Here is an 18,027-nt window from a genome sequence, read left to right as displayed (position 1 = left end):
CCATTTCTTTTGTGAGTTGGGTGGTAGGTGGAACCCATCATGCCCTACCACCCAACCCACTTTGGTGTCCCTAGGACCTACACATGGGTAACAATGGGGGGGTTAAGTTCCTCATTGTTCCCTATGGCCGAATCAATTAGAGTAGATTCGTCGATACAGCTGGCAATGGCTATTTCAACAAATTGATTTGAGTATTTTGCAATTCAATTCAAGCTTGAATTTTAAAAAACTTTAAAAAAAACTTTTGAAATTTTTAAAAAAATGATTCATGAACATCTAATAGGCACATGCAATTTCATTAAAACTGACAGAATATTGAATAATTAAGATATTGCTTCAAATTGAAACCTTGTTTTAAAAAAGAATTTGTGGTGTGAACACACAATATATCTTTCTGCAAAACAATCTGAAAAACTGGAACCTGAACACTTCAATGCATGATTCAATTCAATTTTTCATCAGTCAAAAACCCAAACTAGAAAGCATATTCTTCCTTCAACCCTTCCACTAAGATCTCCCTTACTAATACCAGCATCTATACATCATATTTACAGAGACGAACATTGGTCTTACTGTGAAGGGTTCTTTTTCCCTGTGTCTACAGCTCCTCATTGAAGGGCTGTGCAGTGAGCATGCTCGAGACAGCCCAATGAGGTCAGATGAAAAGAAACAAAGAGCGAATCAGTTTTACGAAGACCTTCTGTGAGCCTCATATGGGCCCACAGGGTCTTGCGGGCATCAAGCTTATTTATGTATCTTATTTTTATACTGCCTGATATGTACATCTCTAGGCGGTTATGCCAAAGTTTCTCCTTGTGGTGAACAGGAGACGGGCAGAAGGATGGTCAATGACGTCCTAGGAAAGATGAAAGGCTGTATTAACTTTGGGTATGAAAGTTGGATCTAACTTCAGAATAATTGGATCATGCAGGAAAATACTCAGCTCCTTATGCACCGACAAAGTGCCCAGCTCAGAAACTCTCCGGGCTGACATGATGGCAACCAAAAAAAAGGGCCTTGTAGGAGAGCAGCCTCATATTGATAGAAGCCAGAAATTCAAATGGGGGCTGAGTTAGGGCGGTTAGCACCCCGTTTAAGTTCCAAGATGAAAATTGTTGGACAGGTGGAGACGTCAAATTGGAAACCCCTCTCAAAAGTCGAGATATGTGCGGATGAAGGGATGAAGTGCCCGGATCTGAAATCTCCAGAGCAGATGCTAATGCAGAAGCCTGCCTACATAGCATGTTGGGATGCAGGTAAAGGTCCATTCCAGACTGAAGAAAAGCCAACATTTCAGGAACTCCCAAACACTGCAGATCCTGGTGTTTGCAGACAGCCCACCTGGAAAAGGCAGCCCAAGTATATTTTGTTGGCATATTTGTTGAGTTGGTGGGTGGCAGGACACAATGATAGTGTCCTGAACCAGCTTTGTATAACTTTTGGCTAAGAGGTTTGTGCACTCAGGGTCCATGCACAGAGCTGGAGCCATTCTGGCTCTGGATATAGCAAGGGCCTTTGGTTCAAAAGATCCCAGCAGAAAGAAAAACGCCACAGTGGAAGGATGGAGAGAAAGACCAAGTCTGAAAACCACAGCCTCCTTGGCCACAAAGATCAACCATGCCCATTCTGCCACCATCTTCCAAATGACCTTGGCAATGATGGCTGTGAGTGGAAAGGTGTAGGTATGGGCCAGGCGGCCATGAAGTCGTCAGTTGCTTCTGCCAGATGAGACTGAAACTTGGTGAAGAAGTGAGAGAACTGGTGACTGAGGTGAGACACCTCAGGTGTTGAACAATCTGTTGAAACAAGCCTAGGTGTTGAACAATCTGTTGAAACACCTGTGGATGGAGGGACCATTCCGTGGGATGCACTACTTGTCAGCTGACCCAGTCTGCCTGTGTGTTGCTCACCTCGCTGAGGTGTTCTGCAGTGATAGACATTTCTCTGCCTATAACAGATCGTCCATCTCTGCCATCAGTAGTTTCAACCATGTGCAACTCTGGCAATTGATGTGGGCCTTCAGCGTGTTGTCTGTGCATAGCAATACATGACGGCCCCTCAAAAGTTGACAGAACTTCCTGAGCGCCAAGTTGGCGGCCTGAAGTTCCTACCAATTGATGCTCCTTTTCTTTTCCTCCTTGGACCATACACCTTGAACTATCTGATTTTGGCAGTACACCCCCCACCCTGATAGGCTGGGTCTATTGTGACAATAATCCTCTGAGGATCAGTGTAGTGATCAGCCACCCCTCCCCTAAAGTGTTAACCAGAAGTGAACCCTGTCCTGACTGACAGGCTGGTGAACTCCAGGGCTCAGCCAATAAGCACACCAGGGGGGTGGGACCTAGGGAGGAGGAAGGTGAGTTTCTTTGTTAGAAGCAGCTGGCTGGGGGTGCAGAGAGGAACACATGTGGCCAGGGAGGATGGCTGCTTGAGGATAGAACTGCACTGGCTTGAATTCTCAACCAGGATTTGGAGGGTACAAGACAAAGGAAGCCAGGGCTTTGGCTTCGTGAAGTTTGGTCTAGGGAAAGTTTGTTTAGTCAGATTTTACGTTAGACTTCTTTGAGGTGTGCTTTGTATACCCCTGAAACTGTTATATGATTGCTTACCTGTAACGTAACTAAACTAAGAAACACTAGCCTTTGCCCATCCAGCCAGGGCACTGCAAAAGACCATGTAAGCTTTTAAAGGTGCTTTTGTATTTCCCTACATACCTGTTCCTTGCAACTGGGTAATCATGATTTTTTAAAAGCATGCCACCCCAATATCATTCAGGGTGCTTTTTAAAGTATTCTTGTAACATACTGAGTATTTTTACCTGTAACTAAAAGCTGAGAGAGCCTCAGAGGGAAGCAGTCTGTAGCATTTGAATAAAGCTGTTTTTCTTTTTGTTCTTTTATTTTACAAGCCTCTGAGTGGATTTTTAACTCAGGAGAAAGTGGGCTGGAAGGGGGTCTCACTCTGGTGCAAACAAATCAGACGTTCAGCAAACTACCAGCTTTCTCACAACAAGTAGGCTTGCACATGGAGGATTTTTGTGTACTTTCCCAATAGCAAAAGAAAGAGTTTCCTTGGAATTCCACCCCACACCGAGAGGGTCAAGATCTGTTGAAAAAAAAGGATGGTGGTGGCAGCCATTTTTGAACCTAACAGAAATACAGAAGAATTTTAAGAGCACCCTTTGCCAGAAAGCTCAGCAGGGATGATTCAGCATTTTTCTTCCTCTCATGTGAGCTTGCTTTGAAACCAAGGCTATAATCCGCTACAGTCAACCCGCTACAATCAGTTAGAGGTAGGCCTCTGTTGATGGCCGACGACAGCCACCACCAAAAGGATTCTTTGACTTTCTGGGGCTGGTGTATCTGCTGGCGGGCCCCCACCATGATACAATCCTGATACAGGAGGAGTCACTGCAGAGGATGTGAATGCCACCTTGCCCATGGCATGCACTCCATGCAGGCAACCACAGACCCCAGGATCTGAGCCAGGTGCATTAGATTTATTGACGGGCACCGCAGGAGTGGGTGCATGAGAGCAGCGATCTTCACCTTGTGTTCCTCTGGCAGAAAATTCAGACCCCAATCCGTATTGAACACCGCTCCTAGGTGCTGAAGAACCTGCGACAGATCCAAATGGTCCGAAATGACCATAAACCCATGATCCTCCAAGCATTACAGCGTAACACTCACTGACACCTGGGCCTGAGCTTGAGATGGGGCTCAGATCAAGAGGTCATCCAAGAAGGGGTTTATGTATACCCCCTGCAGGCATAAATGAGCAATGACCATGACCTTCATGAAGGTCCGCGGTGCTGAGGACAGGTCAAACAGAAAGGCCTTGTATCGATAATGGAACCCGTCGTAGGAGAACCTTAGGAATTTCGGGTAGATTGGCTTGATCAGAATGTGTAGGTTTGCCTCGGCCAAGTCCATTGAGGCCAAGAAATCCCCTGGACGGATTGTATTCTTGATGGTTCGCAGCCACTCCATTCTGAATTTCTTCTTCCTTATGTACTTGTTTAGATCTGCCCTCCAAGAAACATCCTTTTTGGGAACAAGAAACAACAATGAGTAAACACAGTGACATAAGCCTATCAATGGCACTTGCTCCATCACCCAAATCTGTTCAAGATGACAAATGGTTTGAATCATTCTCAGATGTTTCTCTGGCTTGTTTGATTTCGGAGACAACTGAAAAGAGTCTGGTGGGGAAGAGGTAAGGTATAGGGAGTATCCATTGGAAATTATGTCCACCATCCAGTGGTCCTGGGTGTTGGACATCCATGTGGGGGCAAAGTCCAGGTGCCTGCCCCCAACCTGAACTGCATCATTGTTTCTTGGATAACTATGAATTGGTGTTGAAGGCTCTAAATCCCTGTGCTCCCTATGCCCTTGCGGGGCTTCTATAACACTGTCTCCACTGTGACAGTACATATCCTCTGAAATTGTTGTAGTGGAAATCCCTGGCCTAACCTGAGGAACTTCCCTGGAACTCTCTATGGGAACGAAAGAAGGAACAATAGGACGAAAAGGCCTCTGAAAATCCTTCCTGTTGGAAGGCATGGCCTTCTTCTTGTCATTTGTCTGAACTAAAACTGGATCTAAAGCCAGGCCGAATAGATTAGCTCCTGTAAAGGGGGAAGAGGTGCCATTTTGGACTTAGTGTTCACCTGCCAAGACTTGAGCTAGAGGAACCGCTGAACCATGACCCCTGGTGGCATAGCCCTGTATGCCTGCTGGATGCAATCCAAGCTAGAGTCCGCCATTAATGCCGCAGCTTTGCCATCTTATTGATGCCCTGGTGGAGCTTCACATTCTCAGGAGGAACTAGGGTGATGAGCTCCTCTGCCCAAAAACATAGAAGCCTGAGAAAAAATAGAATTGGTAATAGCTGCTTTTATCACACTCACAGAAGGGTCGTGAACCTTTTTTTTAGTAAAACATCACATTTCCTGTCTTCAGGAAACTTCAACTGATCTTGACCCTCTGAATTCAAAATAGACCAGACACCATTTGTGCCACTGGCACATCAATACGGGGGATAACAGATAAGAAACTGACCCCTTGATTGAGCGCATAATGCTTCCTAGAGTAGTTACCACTGGCTTAGAGGCGGCTAGCTGCTGCCACTGCCATCATAACTTTAAGGAAAAGTGAAGGGAATGGCACAGAGATCGAAGACGAGGCTGATGAGGGGAAAACATTCTGATCTAAGTCAAGAGTGTTTAGTGCTACCTCTGTAGGTGCCACATTATTTGATCATGGATGAAGGGGCCGACCTGATGTGTATTACTGAGACTTGGTTGGGGGAGGCTAGTGGTCCAGTTTGGTCCCAGCTTCACCCGCCAGGATATTCTGTAGAGGAGCAGGTGAGGGGACGTGGGCGGGGATGTGGAGTGGCTGTGGTATATAAGGATAACATCTCCCTTACCAGGGTCCCTGTTAGTGCATCGGACCATATCGAATGTGTGTACTTGAGTTTGGGGACCAGGGATAGATTGGGACTTCTGCTGGTGTACCGATCGGCCCGCTGCCCAGCGGAATCCCTTACTGAGCTCACGGACTTGGTCGCGGAACTCGCGTTGGAGTCTCCTAGACTTTTGGTGCTGGGGGACTTCAATGTTCATTTTAGGACCAATATGTCCGGGGCACCTCAGGAGTCCATAGCAGCCATGACGACTATGGGCCTATCCCAAGCGGTCTCTGGATCGACGCATATTGCAGGTCACACGCTTGATTTGGTCTTTTATTCTGATCAGGGTGGTGTTCCGTGGGTGGGGGCTCCTATGATTTCCCCGTTGTCATGGACGGACCACCATCTGGTTAAGGTTGGACTTACAACCACTTCCAACCTCCGCAAGGGCGAGGGGCCCATTAGAATGGTCCCCCCGAAGAGGTTACTGGATCCAGTAGGATTCCAAGACGCCTTGGAGGGATTTAATGTTGGCTCTGCTGGTGATCCTGTTGATGCCCTGGTTGAGAACTGGAACAACTTGCTCACCAGGGCAGTAGACACGACTGCTCCTATGCGTCCCCTCCGACCTGCTTCAAAATTGGCCCCTGGGTATACGGAAGATCCATGGGGGCTGAAGCGGCAAGGTAGGCGAAAGGAGCGCAAGTGGAGAAAAACCCGACTCGAGTCCGACAGATTACGACATGGAGCACACTTTAAAAAGATCTATGCGCAAGCGATACGTGCGGCAAAGAAGCGGTTCTTTTCTGCCCGTATTGCCTCTGCGAGTTCACGTCCGGCGGAGTTGTTCAGGGTTGTGAGGGGACTAGTATCTGCTCCCTCTCCCTTGAACCAGAATTTGGAGGCATCAGTTACCCGCTGTGATGTGTTTAATGAATTTTTCACAGAAAAAATATCTCGGATTCGGGCCGACCTAGATGGAGACTCCACAATTAATTTGATGTCTGAACTGGAGGTGTCCGACAACTCCTCTTATACGATTCGACTGGATCAATTTCAGTTGTGACTCCTGATGATGTGGACAAGCTGCTTGGAGCAGTTAGGCCTACCACTTGTCCTCTTGATCCTTGTCCAACATGGCTTGTTCGATCTAGCAGGGAGGCTGTTGTAAACAGCCTGGTGGAAATCATAAATGCTTCTCTGAGGGAGGGCAGGATGCCTCCTTGTCTTAAGGAGGCAATCATTAGACCTCTTCTAAAGAAGCCTGCGTTAGATCCCTCAGAGTTGAGCAATTATAGGCCAGTTTCCAACCTCCCATGGCTGGGCAAGGTAATTGAGAGGGTGGTGGCCTCTCAGCTCCAGGCGGTCTTCGAGGAAACTGATTATCTAGACCCATTTCAAACTGGTTTTTGGGCGGACTATGGGGTGGAGACTGCCTTGGTCGGCTTGATGGATGATCTCCAATTGGCAATTGACAGAGGAAGTGTGACTCTGTTGGTCCTCTTGGATCTCTCGGCGGCTTTCGATACTATCGACCATAGTATCCTTCTGGAACGTCTGAGGCGGTTGGGGGTGGGAGGCACTGTTTTACAGTGGTTCCACTCCTACCTCTCCGACAGATTCCAGATGGTGTCGATTGGAGATTGTTGCTCTTCAATATCTGAGCTTAACTATGGAGTCCCTCAAGGCTCCATACTCTCTCCAATGCTTTTTAACATCTACATGAAACCGCTGGGAGAGATCATCAGGGGATTTGGAGCTGGGTGTTACCAGTATGCTGATGACACCCAGATCTACTTCTCCATGTCAACTTCTTCAGGAGCTGGCATATCCTCCCTAAATGCCTGCCTGGAAGCAGTAATGGGCTGGATGAGGGAGAATAAACTGAAGCTGAATCCAGATAAGACGGAGGTACTTATTGTGTGGGGTCAGAACTCTAGAGACGATGTTGATCTGCCTGTTCTAGACGGGGTCACACTTCCCCAAAAGGAACAGGTTCGCAGTCTGGGAGTACTTCTGGATCAACGTCTCTCCTTGGTTTCTCAGGTTGAGGTGGTGGCCAGGGGTGCTTTCTATCAGCTCCGGCTGATACGCCAGCTGCGCCCGTTTCTTGAGATCAATGACCTCAAAACAGTGGTACATTTGTTGGTAATCTCCAGACTGGACTTCTGTAATGCGCTCTACGTGGGGCTGCCTTTGTACGTAGTCTGGAAACTTCAGTTGGTTCAGAATGCGGCAGCCAGGTTGGTCTCTGGGTCATCTCGGAGAGACCACATTACTCCTTTTTTGATGGAGTTATACTGGCTGCCAATAGGTTTCCGGGCAAAATACAAAGTGCTAGTTATAACTTATAAAGCCCTAAAGAGGCTTAGGCCCTGGGTATTTAAGAGATCGTCTTCTTCGCTATGAGCCCCACCGACCATTGAGGTCACTTGAGGAGGTCCGTCTCCAGTTGCCACCAACTCGTTTGGTGGCTACACAGAGACGGGCCTTCTCGGCTGCTGCTGCCCCGAGATTGTGGAATGTGCTCCCTGCTGAGATACAATCCTCCCCATCTCTCGCAATTTTCAGAAAACACCTGAAAACACACCTCTTCAACCAGGCTTTTTCAACTTTTTAAAACTTGTTTTTAAATAGTTCTGAATATTTAATTGTTGTTTTATGATGTTTTTAATTGTTAATTATTGTTTTATGTTTTATAATTTTTGTTTTAATGATTAATTGATTTTAATGGTGTTTTAATGTAAACCGCCCTGAGCCTTTTTGGAAGGGCGGTATAAAAGTTTTAATAATAAATAAATAAATAAATAATAATCATTGTTGGGACTTTTTACTTTAGCAAGCAACACTTCGAATTCGACAGACATGAATGGACGCACAGATATGGATGACTGTTGCGCTAACTCTTCCCCAGATAAGTCCCCCGCCATCTGACTCAATGGGCTGCAGAGGCCCAGGTGACCTGGAGGCTGAATCAGAAACAGCTCTGTGGGGAATGACGGGGTTTCTGGGATGAGGAGGAGCGGGAAGAGCCAGGTGGAGGTCCAACAGGGGGAGCTGGCAAGACAGGTTGGGGAACAATAGGAGGTGGTAAGGTGGGAGGCAACACAGGCATAGGCAACTGCCTAAGAAGCCATTTAGGCAGTGGAGATTCTGAGGAAAAAGAATATGATACGATTGGTTTAGCTGCTTGCACCCCACCTTTCTAGGAGCAAACCTGCCATGTTCAGAAATAGGAACTGTTTGCTTCCTAGGGCTCGAGTCCAGTGATGACTAAGACAATGGAGCCCTGGGGCTTCTGAGGGCCCTGCTGGCTGAGATGGAAGTATTGGGGCAGGAGCCAATGGCAACGCATTACTGAGGGGCAAACACTCCTGCATAAAAACTTCCTTCAAGCACCCAGCCACACTGGCAGGACATCGCAGATGCCGGCCTCAGAGGGGACCGGGCCACTGAATGGCTGGGCTGGAGATTCCGGCAGTACAGAAGGCATAGGAGCCTCATCTGCCGGCATGAATGGTTTCTCCAAACGCGGCTGCTTGCCAGACAGCATCAGCTGACTCAGGCCCAGAGTTGTCCGGAGAAGTGCAGGGGGACTTCACAGACCAGCCAGTTCCCCCTCTACACCCTCCGCCACCAGAACAAGTGGAATGGATGCCAGGGGATGGGCGCTGGTCATCTCTTTCTTTAGTGCGCCCCCTCCTTTGTGCCGTGTTTTAGTCTTGCGGCACACATCCTTAATTAGGAGATGCTTGCTTGAGATGCATGGAGAACTGTGACCTCTTTTTTCTTTCTAGGGGCCTCATCTTACTCCTTCAGGTGCTTAGACTATTTTGGAGTTGGAGTGGCCTCCACAGAACAGGCAGCCAAAATGGTGGGAACTGAGCGCATTGGAGAAGAAGCCTACCGCACCCGAAAGGGAGCAAGCCCCACAGAGTTGATCTTATGCGTTGTTCGAGGGCCCTCAGATAGGGAACCCCTCAACAATTCCTCTGCATGCACCCGCTCCATAAGAAAGAGCTGAAATTTTTTACAGAAAATAAGGTTATAAGGCCGAATTGGGGAAAAACATATACACCTAGGAATTTGACAAATTCAAAACAAAAAGCCTAAGGCAGCTCCAGTGGTTGTCCTAATTTTTTTTCCCATCTCTGTGCGGAATGAGTTTTGTTCTGGGCAGCAGTATCAAGGCAGTGTGTGCACACCTGCATGCAGAATGGGGCCTTCCTAATTCAACCTGAGCAGGATCTAAAATGAACTGAGCGGACATCCAAAAACATGTGAGTGCATGCACGTCTTAAAGGGAACACTGGGCAGCTTCCTTCCCACAATCTTGATTGGAAGGGGGAGGAGAGAAAAGAGAGACAATAGTAATGAGACAGGAAAAATATCAGAAGAGCAAAGCTAGCCTAAATAGAATAAAATCTGTAAGCGCTGAAGAGCTCTTTCAGTGTCCTGCAAGCTTGACAGACAGGAACAGGACTGGGATAAGGCTCCCTCCATTGGCAGGAAGCTAGCCTTGCAAAATTCCAGTCCTGTCTCGAGCATGCTCACAACCTATCAATGAGGAGCTCCAGCACAGCGGGAAAGTGATCTTACAGCAAGTTTGCAGCAACACATTGCAACCTGTGACTCCAGGAAAAAGAACCATTTTGAGAGCTGCTCACTCCTTTACATTATACTTATCACTGTTATATATCCACATCTATTATCCATCTACCCTAAAGCCACATCACATGAAGAATAATCTCCCAACATCTTTCCCATGTCGGGAAACAACATGTATTGACATTCATACTATCACCTGTACTCTGAAAGAAGCCAGAGCTCCCACAGCCTGTACACATGGCAAAACATACATATATTCACTGGCTTACATACTACACAGTCAAACAATAATGAAAGCAGATGGCGCACAGGTTGCCTCCTTCCATTTTGAAACCATGCTGGTGGTGGTGTGGGAAGCTCTGCCCAAATGGTGCACTGCAAGCATCTCTGCCCAGCTCCCCTGGGAATACTGCAAGTCAGGCAAAGCTGCTCTGTTGCAGCACACCATTTGGGTGGAGCTTCCCACACTGTTGTTAGCCATGCTGATATGGCTTCAAGATGGACAGAGATGGAGGCAGTGTGCATACCACCCGCTTCCATAGGCAGTCAGCTGTGCAGTATGTAAGCCACTGTTATACACAATGAATACATTGGTATATGCAGTTTCCTTCACAAATATATCCTGATGGGAAATGCAATCTGCATAAGGCATCAGCTACTTTTCCTTTTAAACATGCTGTTTTGTTTACTGTCAAACATATAGTTACCTAATGGAATCCACTACCATGACATTTTAAAGTGTAGATATTATTTTATTTTTTAAGATGAGAATTGCATAGAGGACAATGTTACCAATACTCAGTCATGACAGCTATATCATGCTGAGATACATCTCTAGTTGACAGTGAGGACAAATGGGGAAATGGCTATCACCATCACACTCCACTTCCAGAAGCATCTAGCTGGCCATTTTTGACAACAGAATGTTGAACTAAAAGGACTAGTGTCTGAATCAGCAAAGCAAGCCATTCTACTTCTCTCCTCCACTAGTCTCAGGAGACATCCCTCTTAATCCTCACCATAATGAAGGGCTAATACACACACAGTAGCAAAAACATCGAGAGCTACACATCTCCAGGTACACAAAGGACATGTGTTGAGGAGATGCAGTTGGTCAAGGCTCTATGTGCAAAGCTTTGAGCAATCTAATTTGTTCCAATACTGTATTTCCCTTATCTCCATTCTTATTACATGATAAGGAGTGTTTAATTTTAAGTGGCAGTTTTGTACTTTGACTACAATACAGTTGCCCATTCTGAGCTCTTGGGATGAAAGGACATCAAATTTGTTGTAAAGCGCCCAGAGACTTGTGTTTTGGGCAGTAAACAAATGTGTTAAATATAAACAGCTTAATTTGGGTTTTAATAGTGAATGCAACACAATAACTGTTTGCCATAAATAATATCACACAATCGCTTATTAGCAGTACAATTCTCAGACCAATAAATCCGCAGCATTTATTTGTACACTGCTTGGGCCCTATATAAAGAGATCCCATCTCTTCCTCCACATCACAATTCTCAGTTTAGTTGATATTATCTTATTCCAGTCATGTGCCAAGTCTAGATAGCAAGGGCACACAGAAAAGCATTGTCAATGACTGTCCAATAGTCTGGTTCTGTCTTTCTCTAGGGGATTATTAAAACCTGATTGTTTGGAAGTGATGCATTTTCCCCCAACTTTGGGTCACCATTTGGTGGCCAAATATCCTTTTAACAGAGTGCGGGGAAAGGTTCAACAACATTTTGTTTTCACTATTATACAAATTTACCCCAACCTAGGAGACTCCTAACACTGCAGGTTAGGAATACAGAAGTCATCCATTAGTATGAGTTACAATATTAGAACAAATGCCAAAACTTATACCATTTGTTTAGGATGTTTTTATCCAAGCATTCACACTTATAATAATCTCAAGTCAGCTTAACATTAAACACAACACAAATCATAGAACACTTATCAAAAATCACCAAGTGTAAAACCATAAACAGCAAAAGCAGTCCAGAACAGAGTGTATATTAGGGATGTGCACAAACTGGTTCGTGCACTCCCGGGAGACGGGGGGGTCCTTTAAGGGGCAGGGAGGGTGCCCTTACCTGCCCCATTGCTTTGTCCCCAGAAGTGTCAGTGCGGGGCTGCAGCATACCTGCTTGCAGCCCTGGTGAACGTCATACCAGAAATAGCTGATGTGTACAGCAGCCTTTTCTGGTACAACGTCAACCAGTGCTGCAAGCAGCCCCGCAACAACACTTTTGGGGAGAGCGCCGGCAGAGGGAAAGCAGTGGGGAAGGTAAGGGCACCCTCCATAACCCTTAAAAAGGACCCTCCCACCCCTGAACCAGCTCAAATGCCAGACTTCTGAACCGGTTTGGCGCTCCACAAAAGGAGCACTGAACCGGTTCTTGCACATCCCTAGTGTATATACAAATCAAGTCACAGAGCAGTACTAGAATCCCATTAAAGGGGATTCTCTAAAGCACTAAACAATCTACTGAAGGTATAAAGAGAACCATTTCCACTGAACACCAAGCAAACCTCTCAGGGCACCACCACAGTGAAGGCCCCGTCCCTAGTTGCCACCCATCCAAATCCAAAAGCAGAGGCACCCACACCTCTGAAAAAAGTCTTAACAGACAGGTCCATATAGCAGTAGACAGACCTTTAGTGCCACTCTTTTTTCCTTCACTCTGATCAGAATGCAAACAGTCTCTTCACTTGAAACACAACAAAGCCATATCACACAGTGAAGGAGTAGTATAATGCATAACCTAAAAAAAAATAAAAATCCAAGTCTCGACCAAACTACAGCATAATGTTTGGGGTTTTACTTAAAGGTCAATATTTAGTTATTCTGATAACCATCCCAGAAACATTGCATTTCGTTTGCTATTCAAATATATATCCTCACAAAAGCTATCCAACATTCTCAAAAATTCCAAACTACCACAAACTATGTTTCAACTAACCAACTAGATAATTTGGAAGCTTCCAAATCTAGATCATTTACAGCTTCCAAGTTCCAATAGGCAATCATCATACAAAAGTATTGTTCAGCTCATCAGTTGAATTATCGAATAAAGTAAGCAGTTTGTCAGTGTCTCTCAACCTTGAAGGATAGGTGAAGGCTATTTAATTCCAAGCTAAAACCAATAAGTGATTTCCTTAAGACTTAAAAAGAAAGAGGTGCACAGATTTTCCTAATATGAATAAATGGTTGTGCCATTTAGAGAAAGCCAAAATCCATTTGAACAGATTTGGAAGAAAAAAAGGAAGCTGTGCTCACAAGGTTGTTCATACAGCTCAAATGAATGTTTTACAACTTCAGTAATACTTTTAGACTGCAACAAGTGTCGATACCAACACTGATTGGACAATTTCACTTTCACCTGATTTTTGCACTGACATTTTACTTTTTCCATTTGATTGTTGTATCCTCTTCTGAACTATTAATTAAATGATTCCAAGAGAAGTATATCCAATTAGAGACGATAGATTTGATCCATTGCTTCTCCATATTTGCTCCTTTCCAGTAAGCAAGCAAGCACTGGTCTGTCAAGTTGCTTTTCTTTGAGTTGCAAAACTATGTCCAAACATTTTATCTTCAGCACCACAAAAATATTCCTAACCAAAAAAAAGTTAAATAATCCATATTTTTCAGCCAATGGAACAAACTTTCTTATAAAAATAAAAACTTAGATCACTTCCAAGTTGTTTTTATTTCCCATTAAAAAAGACAAAAAGTAAAGATTCCTATATTCATCCAGTAGTCAACATTTATATTCCTTTTTGATAGTTTTGTATTTCCAGAAAATGTCATGGTTAAAAAAGAGCCATAAGTTACACATTACTTTGGACCCAACAAGACACCACGACATCCAACTCTCAAGGAAAAAGTCAACCAATAGGAAGATAGGATTCAGTGCTTATTACATGGATGAGTGTACTTCAGTTAATCCTAACTAATCATTGCAGAATTCAAGAGAGAGTCTGACTTGCTGTATCACAGCAGTATCTGAACAAGACATTTATACTACCTAAGGATTTCTGTTCACCCCTTTTACTGGCATGGCCATGCTTGTTTCTTACCTGAAAACTCGGCATTAAAGACAATGATATGTACACATGGAAAAAGGAGATAATCGAACAACTTTGGTATTTCTAAATAATGGTGTTTGTATCTGTATAGTGAAAGAACAGAAACAGAGTGCCTCCGTTGCCTCAAAGTTTTTTTTTTTAAATAAAGAACACACATGTTTACAGAAAATTTGTACACCATCAGCATACAACCCATTTCATGGATTTTGTCGACATATTTCACTTAGTTATGCATTTCAAGTTCAGTACAACACTAAGTACTTCACACACTTTACTGAATATTTATGCCTTTAACTTAAAGCTTGTCCCAGACATTTTTCCAGCACACTGGACTAGTGTGGCTGAAAAGCACTATCATCCAATGAAAATGAGTGAGTGAGCAAAGCAAGCATCATGTATCTTTGGACCTCATCCATTGGAAAGGCGGTCACACCAACAGTTGAGTGAAGAGACCACTCAGTGCAAAGCCAAGCAGACAACTGCCTTGACCATCCCTTCAGGTAACTGAAAACCATTACAAAAATGACATGTAGGTGGCACATTCGCAAACCAGCCACAGCTGAAATCTGATGTTGGATTAACTGGCCTAGTGGCTATTTCAACAACGAAATGCTTACTATACAAAATATAGCAAGAATGAAATACAATTAAAGATCAGAGTGTCTAATTTGTTGAACATGATATTTTCATACCCTCAGATCTCTCCAAGATTTAGTTGGGTTTAGACACTAAAGATGGCAGAATCTTCATAACCATTAACTATAGTTTACCCAGTGTGAAAACAGAAGAGTTCCAATTGTATGTTTACCAGTTCAAAAACTTTGAATCAAACTCAAATACATACAAGTGACCTTCTACTGGCTTAAGAGAAAGATTGTTCACTCATAGGAAGTTCCTCCTGGTGCACAGGCAAGACTCTCAAGTCTCATACCCTTGTTTAGTAACTCAATGGTTCTCAAGGATTCACTAGTGTTTAATGCACTAGTGATTAAACAAAAACCACCCCAAACCTATCCATATGTGTTAGCCCAAAGGGACCCCCCCCAAAAAATAATGACCCTTAACAGTGTATAGATATTACTGAAATGATTAGAATAGCTCTCAAACAATTACTATTGCATATCCCTAGATACAACATTGTGTATAACATAAGCGGGAAGCTGCATCCAAGAGAAATCCCAATGTGTGTCCATAAACAGTTTAGGGATATGAAACCGACACCACAAGACCGGAAATTCAAAGTTAAAGTGGTCACCTCCTTCCAAAGCTGAAGACTCCAACCTATACCATTGGGTCGTTTAGTCACCTCTCAAGAAGAGGTGCAAGGACGCGGCAACGCCGTCTCAGAACACCGACTTCGAATCCAACCCCCGTCCCTGCCCTTTCTGCTAAAGAATGTGGAAGCATATCACTTTGAATGCTTAATGTTTTACATCAACTCAGCCGGCTTGCTGCATGGCCGAGGTGTCGATCTACTTTCAAAAAGAGAGAACCCTATAGAAAGAAATCATTCCTCTTGCCTTCTCTACAGCGGGCACAGAAAACGTTGGGCATTTGCACACATATCTGCACACTAGCAAAGCTTGCACACTTTTTGGCTGCAATAGTCTGAGCAAGTGGCGGCTGTCAGCGCTGCTGCCCACAGTCCACCACCTACCCAGTCACCCTTCCGTTCCTTCCTCGTGGAGTCCAAGTGGAGAGGCTAGAGGGGTAGAGAAAGCGCAAGCCAATGGTAACACTTTGCTGTCTCCGTTCAGTCATATTTCCGTCCTCCTCTAACGAAACTGGGGGGGGGAGGGCGGCTCGTAATTTGGAAACCCACACACAGGGCCCCACCAAGGAAAAGCAAAGCAAAAAGAAAAGGGGAGGGGGCAGATAAGATTTTAAACATTAACCGAAAGGGGGGGAAAGAGGGGGCGAGGGCGGGAGCAAGGAAGGCGGGGAAGAGGAGGAAGGGCGGCGGGAGGAAGAGCCATGGGGCTGTTACCTCGTAGAGTTCCTCGGAAGCCATGCTGAGGCGCCCGCCCGGCCGCCTGCCTCCCAAGGTGGAGTTGGGTGCTGGTTTGGAGATACTTTTGTCTCAGTTGGTGCCTGCTGTGGCCTCTCGTTTGCCTCGCCGGTCTGGGTGTGTGTCTCGCTCCACAGCGCTCCTCTCCCTAAATGCCCGTGTGGTGCTGGTGGTGCCTCTGCCGCCCTCCTCCTTCTTCTCCTCCTCTGCTGCTCCTGCTGGCGGCGGCGCTTGTGCGCAGAGCAAGCTGCGCAACGGGGCTCGCTCACTCTCACTCACACACACTTTGCTCGCGAGGCGGGGGGGGGGGCGTGTGGAGGTGGCGGCGGCAGCAGCTGCAGGAGGAGCAGCGGCGACTCCCCGCACCCGCCACCACCACTCGGAGTTCCTCCCTGTGCCTCGCTCGGGCGGCTCGCTCGCTTCGCAGGCTGCCTTACTCCGTTTCTCTCTAGGATCACTAATCGAGCGCAGAGAGAGCGCCACACGGCTCCACTCCAACCTCGCCTAGCGCCATCCTCTTCCTCCACCCCCTCCCCTTCTTTGATCGCCCATTGTCTCCTCAGCTGAGCGGCGGCGCGAGGGGGCGGCGGGGATTGGGCCAATGGCCGCCGGGAGGAAGGGGGAGGAGCGAAGAAAGGGGAGGGGGAATGGGAGGAGGGAGAATAGTGATGGAGTTGGGGGGCGGGTGGGGCTCCCCTGCCATATGCTTCGTTAGAGGAAGTGGTGGTAGCAGCCATGCAGGAAGGGCTGGAACCAGGTTTTGAGGAGACTGTACTTCCTCAAGTCACCAAGAAGGGCACCACCACCATGGAGGCTGTGTTGAGAGGCAACAGAACCTCTCTTCAACCCCCAGTAGCCAGGAAGCAGATCTTGTGTTCAAGCCTTTTTTCCTAGTCTCCCACTGATATCCCAGCCCATGCATTGTATTGCCAAGCTACACTCTGGCTCACTCATTTACCAAACTCCCCCTTTCCTGTCCTCCATGTCTCTTCTCATGCTGTCCATTAACTATTTATACTAGCCTTCACCTCTTTAGAAGTGCTATATTCCATGTTCTGCCCACCCAACCTCATTCCCTCCATATGATAATCTGGTTCAACCAACTATATGTTCATCCCTTCCATCTGCTCATTTGCCTATTCCTTTACATTTCGCTCCTGTTCATTTTGCTTGCCTTTTTTTGTGTGTCTTTCAGTTTGTTATCCACGAACATTTTATTCCTGCTCACATTAAACCCATCAGCAGTTGTCCTGTCCACCTGTACAAACCACCATTTTATCTACTGGTGTCCGTGTCTATCCATAAGCTCTTCCCATCGACTTGAATTGTACCAATTCACACTATTTACTTATCTATTTAACATGTTTAAATAAATGTGTCATTCCCATCTACCTATAATCTACCAACATAGCCTTACACCCTCCCATGCAGAAGGGGAAAGACTGTGTATCCCATCTTCATCTGATTATTAGTCCAGAATATTTGCATATATTATCCTTTGTCATCTCCTTTTCCATACTCCCCATAGTTTCTTGTTACCTATCCACTTCCTAATCCATTCTTTTTAATCAATCTGTTCCTTCCAAGTAGCTCCTACTCATTACCATAATTCTTTTAATCTTCCCTCTCATCTTTTTCATCTATGCCTCTTCTATTATTCATCCACTCCATTGAACTATTCTTCATCCATGTATACCTTCATCTGCTTACCCATCTTGTTCTACCCACTTTCCATCCCATGTTTGTATTCTACCCATCAGTATTTTAAGCCCCTCAATTTACACTTCATTACCCAATGTTTTACGTGTTTTTACTGTTCCTTAACAAGTTGCACAGCCCCTACCATGTACTCACCCTCTTAAGTCATCACCTTCATCCTTTTAAGACAACTACCCATTTCT

General features: G+C 45.6%; 1 protein-coding gene across 3 annotated transcripts in view; it reads right to left on the bottom strand.

The window, feature by feature from the left end:
- The window catches only part of CDYL (chromodomain Y like), a 198,840-nt gene extending 182,139 nt beyond the window's left edge, over positions 1-16,701 (bottom strand). The window contains exon 1 of one of the 3 annotated variants that reach the window (XM_053247724.1): positions 16,106-16,701. In XM_053247724.1, coding sequence (XP_053103699.1) covers positions 16,106-16,129 — 24 coding nt within the window. In that variant the 5' untranslated portion in view covers positions 16,130-16,701. The remainder of the gene's footprint in view (positions 1-16,105) is intronic. The other 2 variants (XM_053247723.1, XM_053247725.1) reach the window with 2 other exon arrangements.
- Positions 16,702-18,027: the final 1,326 nt, after the last annotated feature.

The sequence above is a fragment of the Hemicordylus capensis genome, chromosome 4 (genome assembly GCF_027244095.1).
Source record: "Hemicordylus capensis ecotype Gifberg chromosome 4, rHemCap1.1.pri, whole genome shotgun sequence".
Taxonomy (NCBI): Eukaryota; Metazoa; Chordata; class Lepidosauria; order Squamata; family Cordylidae; genus Hemicordylus; species Hemicordylus capensis.
Note: the sequence above shows the minus strand (reverse complement) of the source record. Positions and strands in the feature narration are given on the sequence as shown.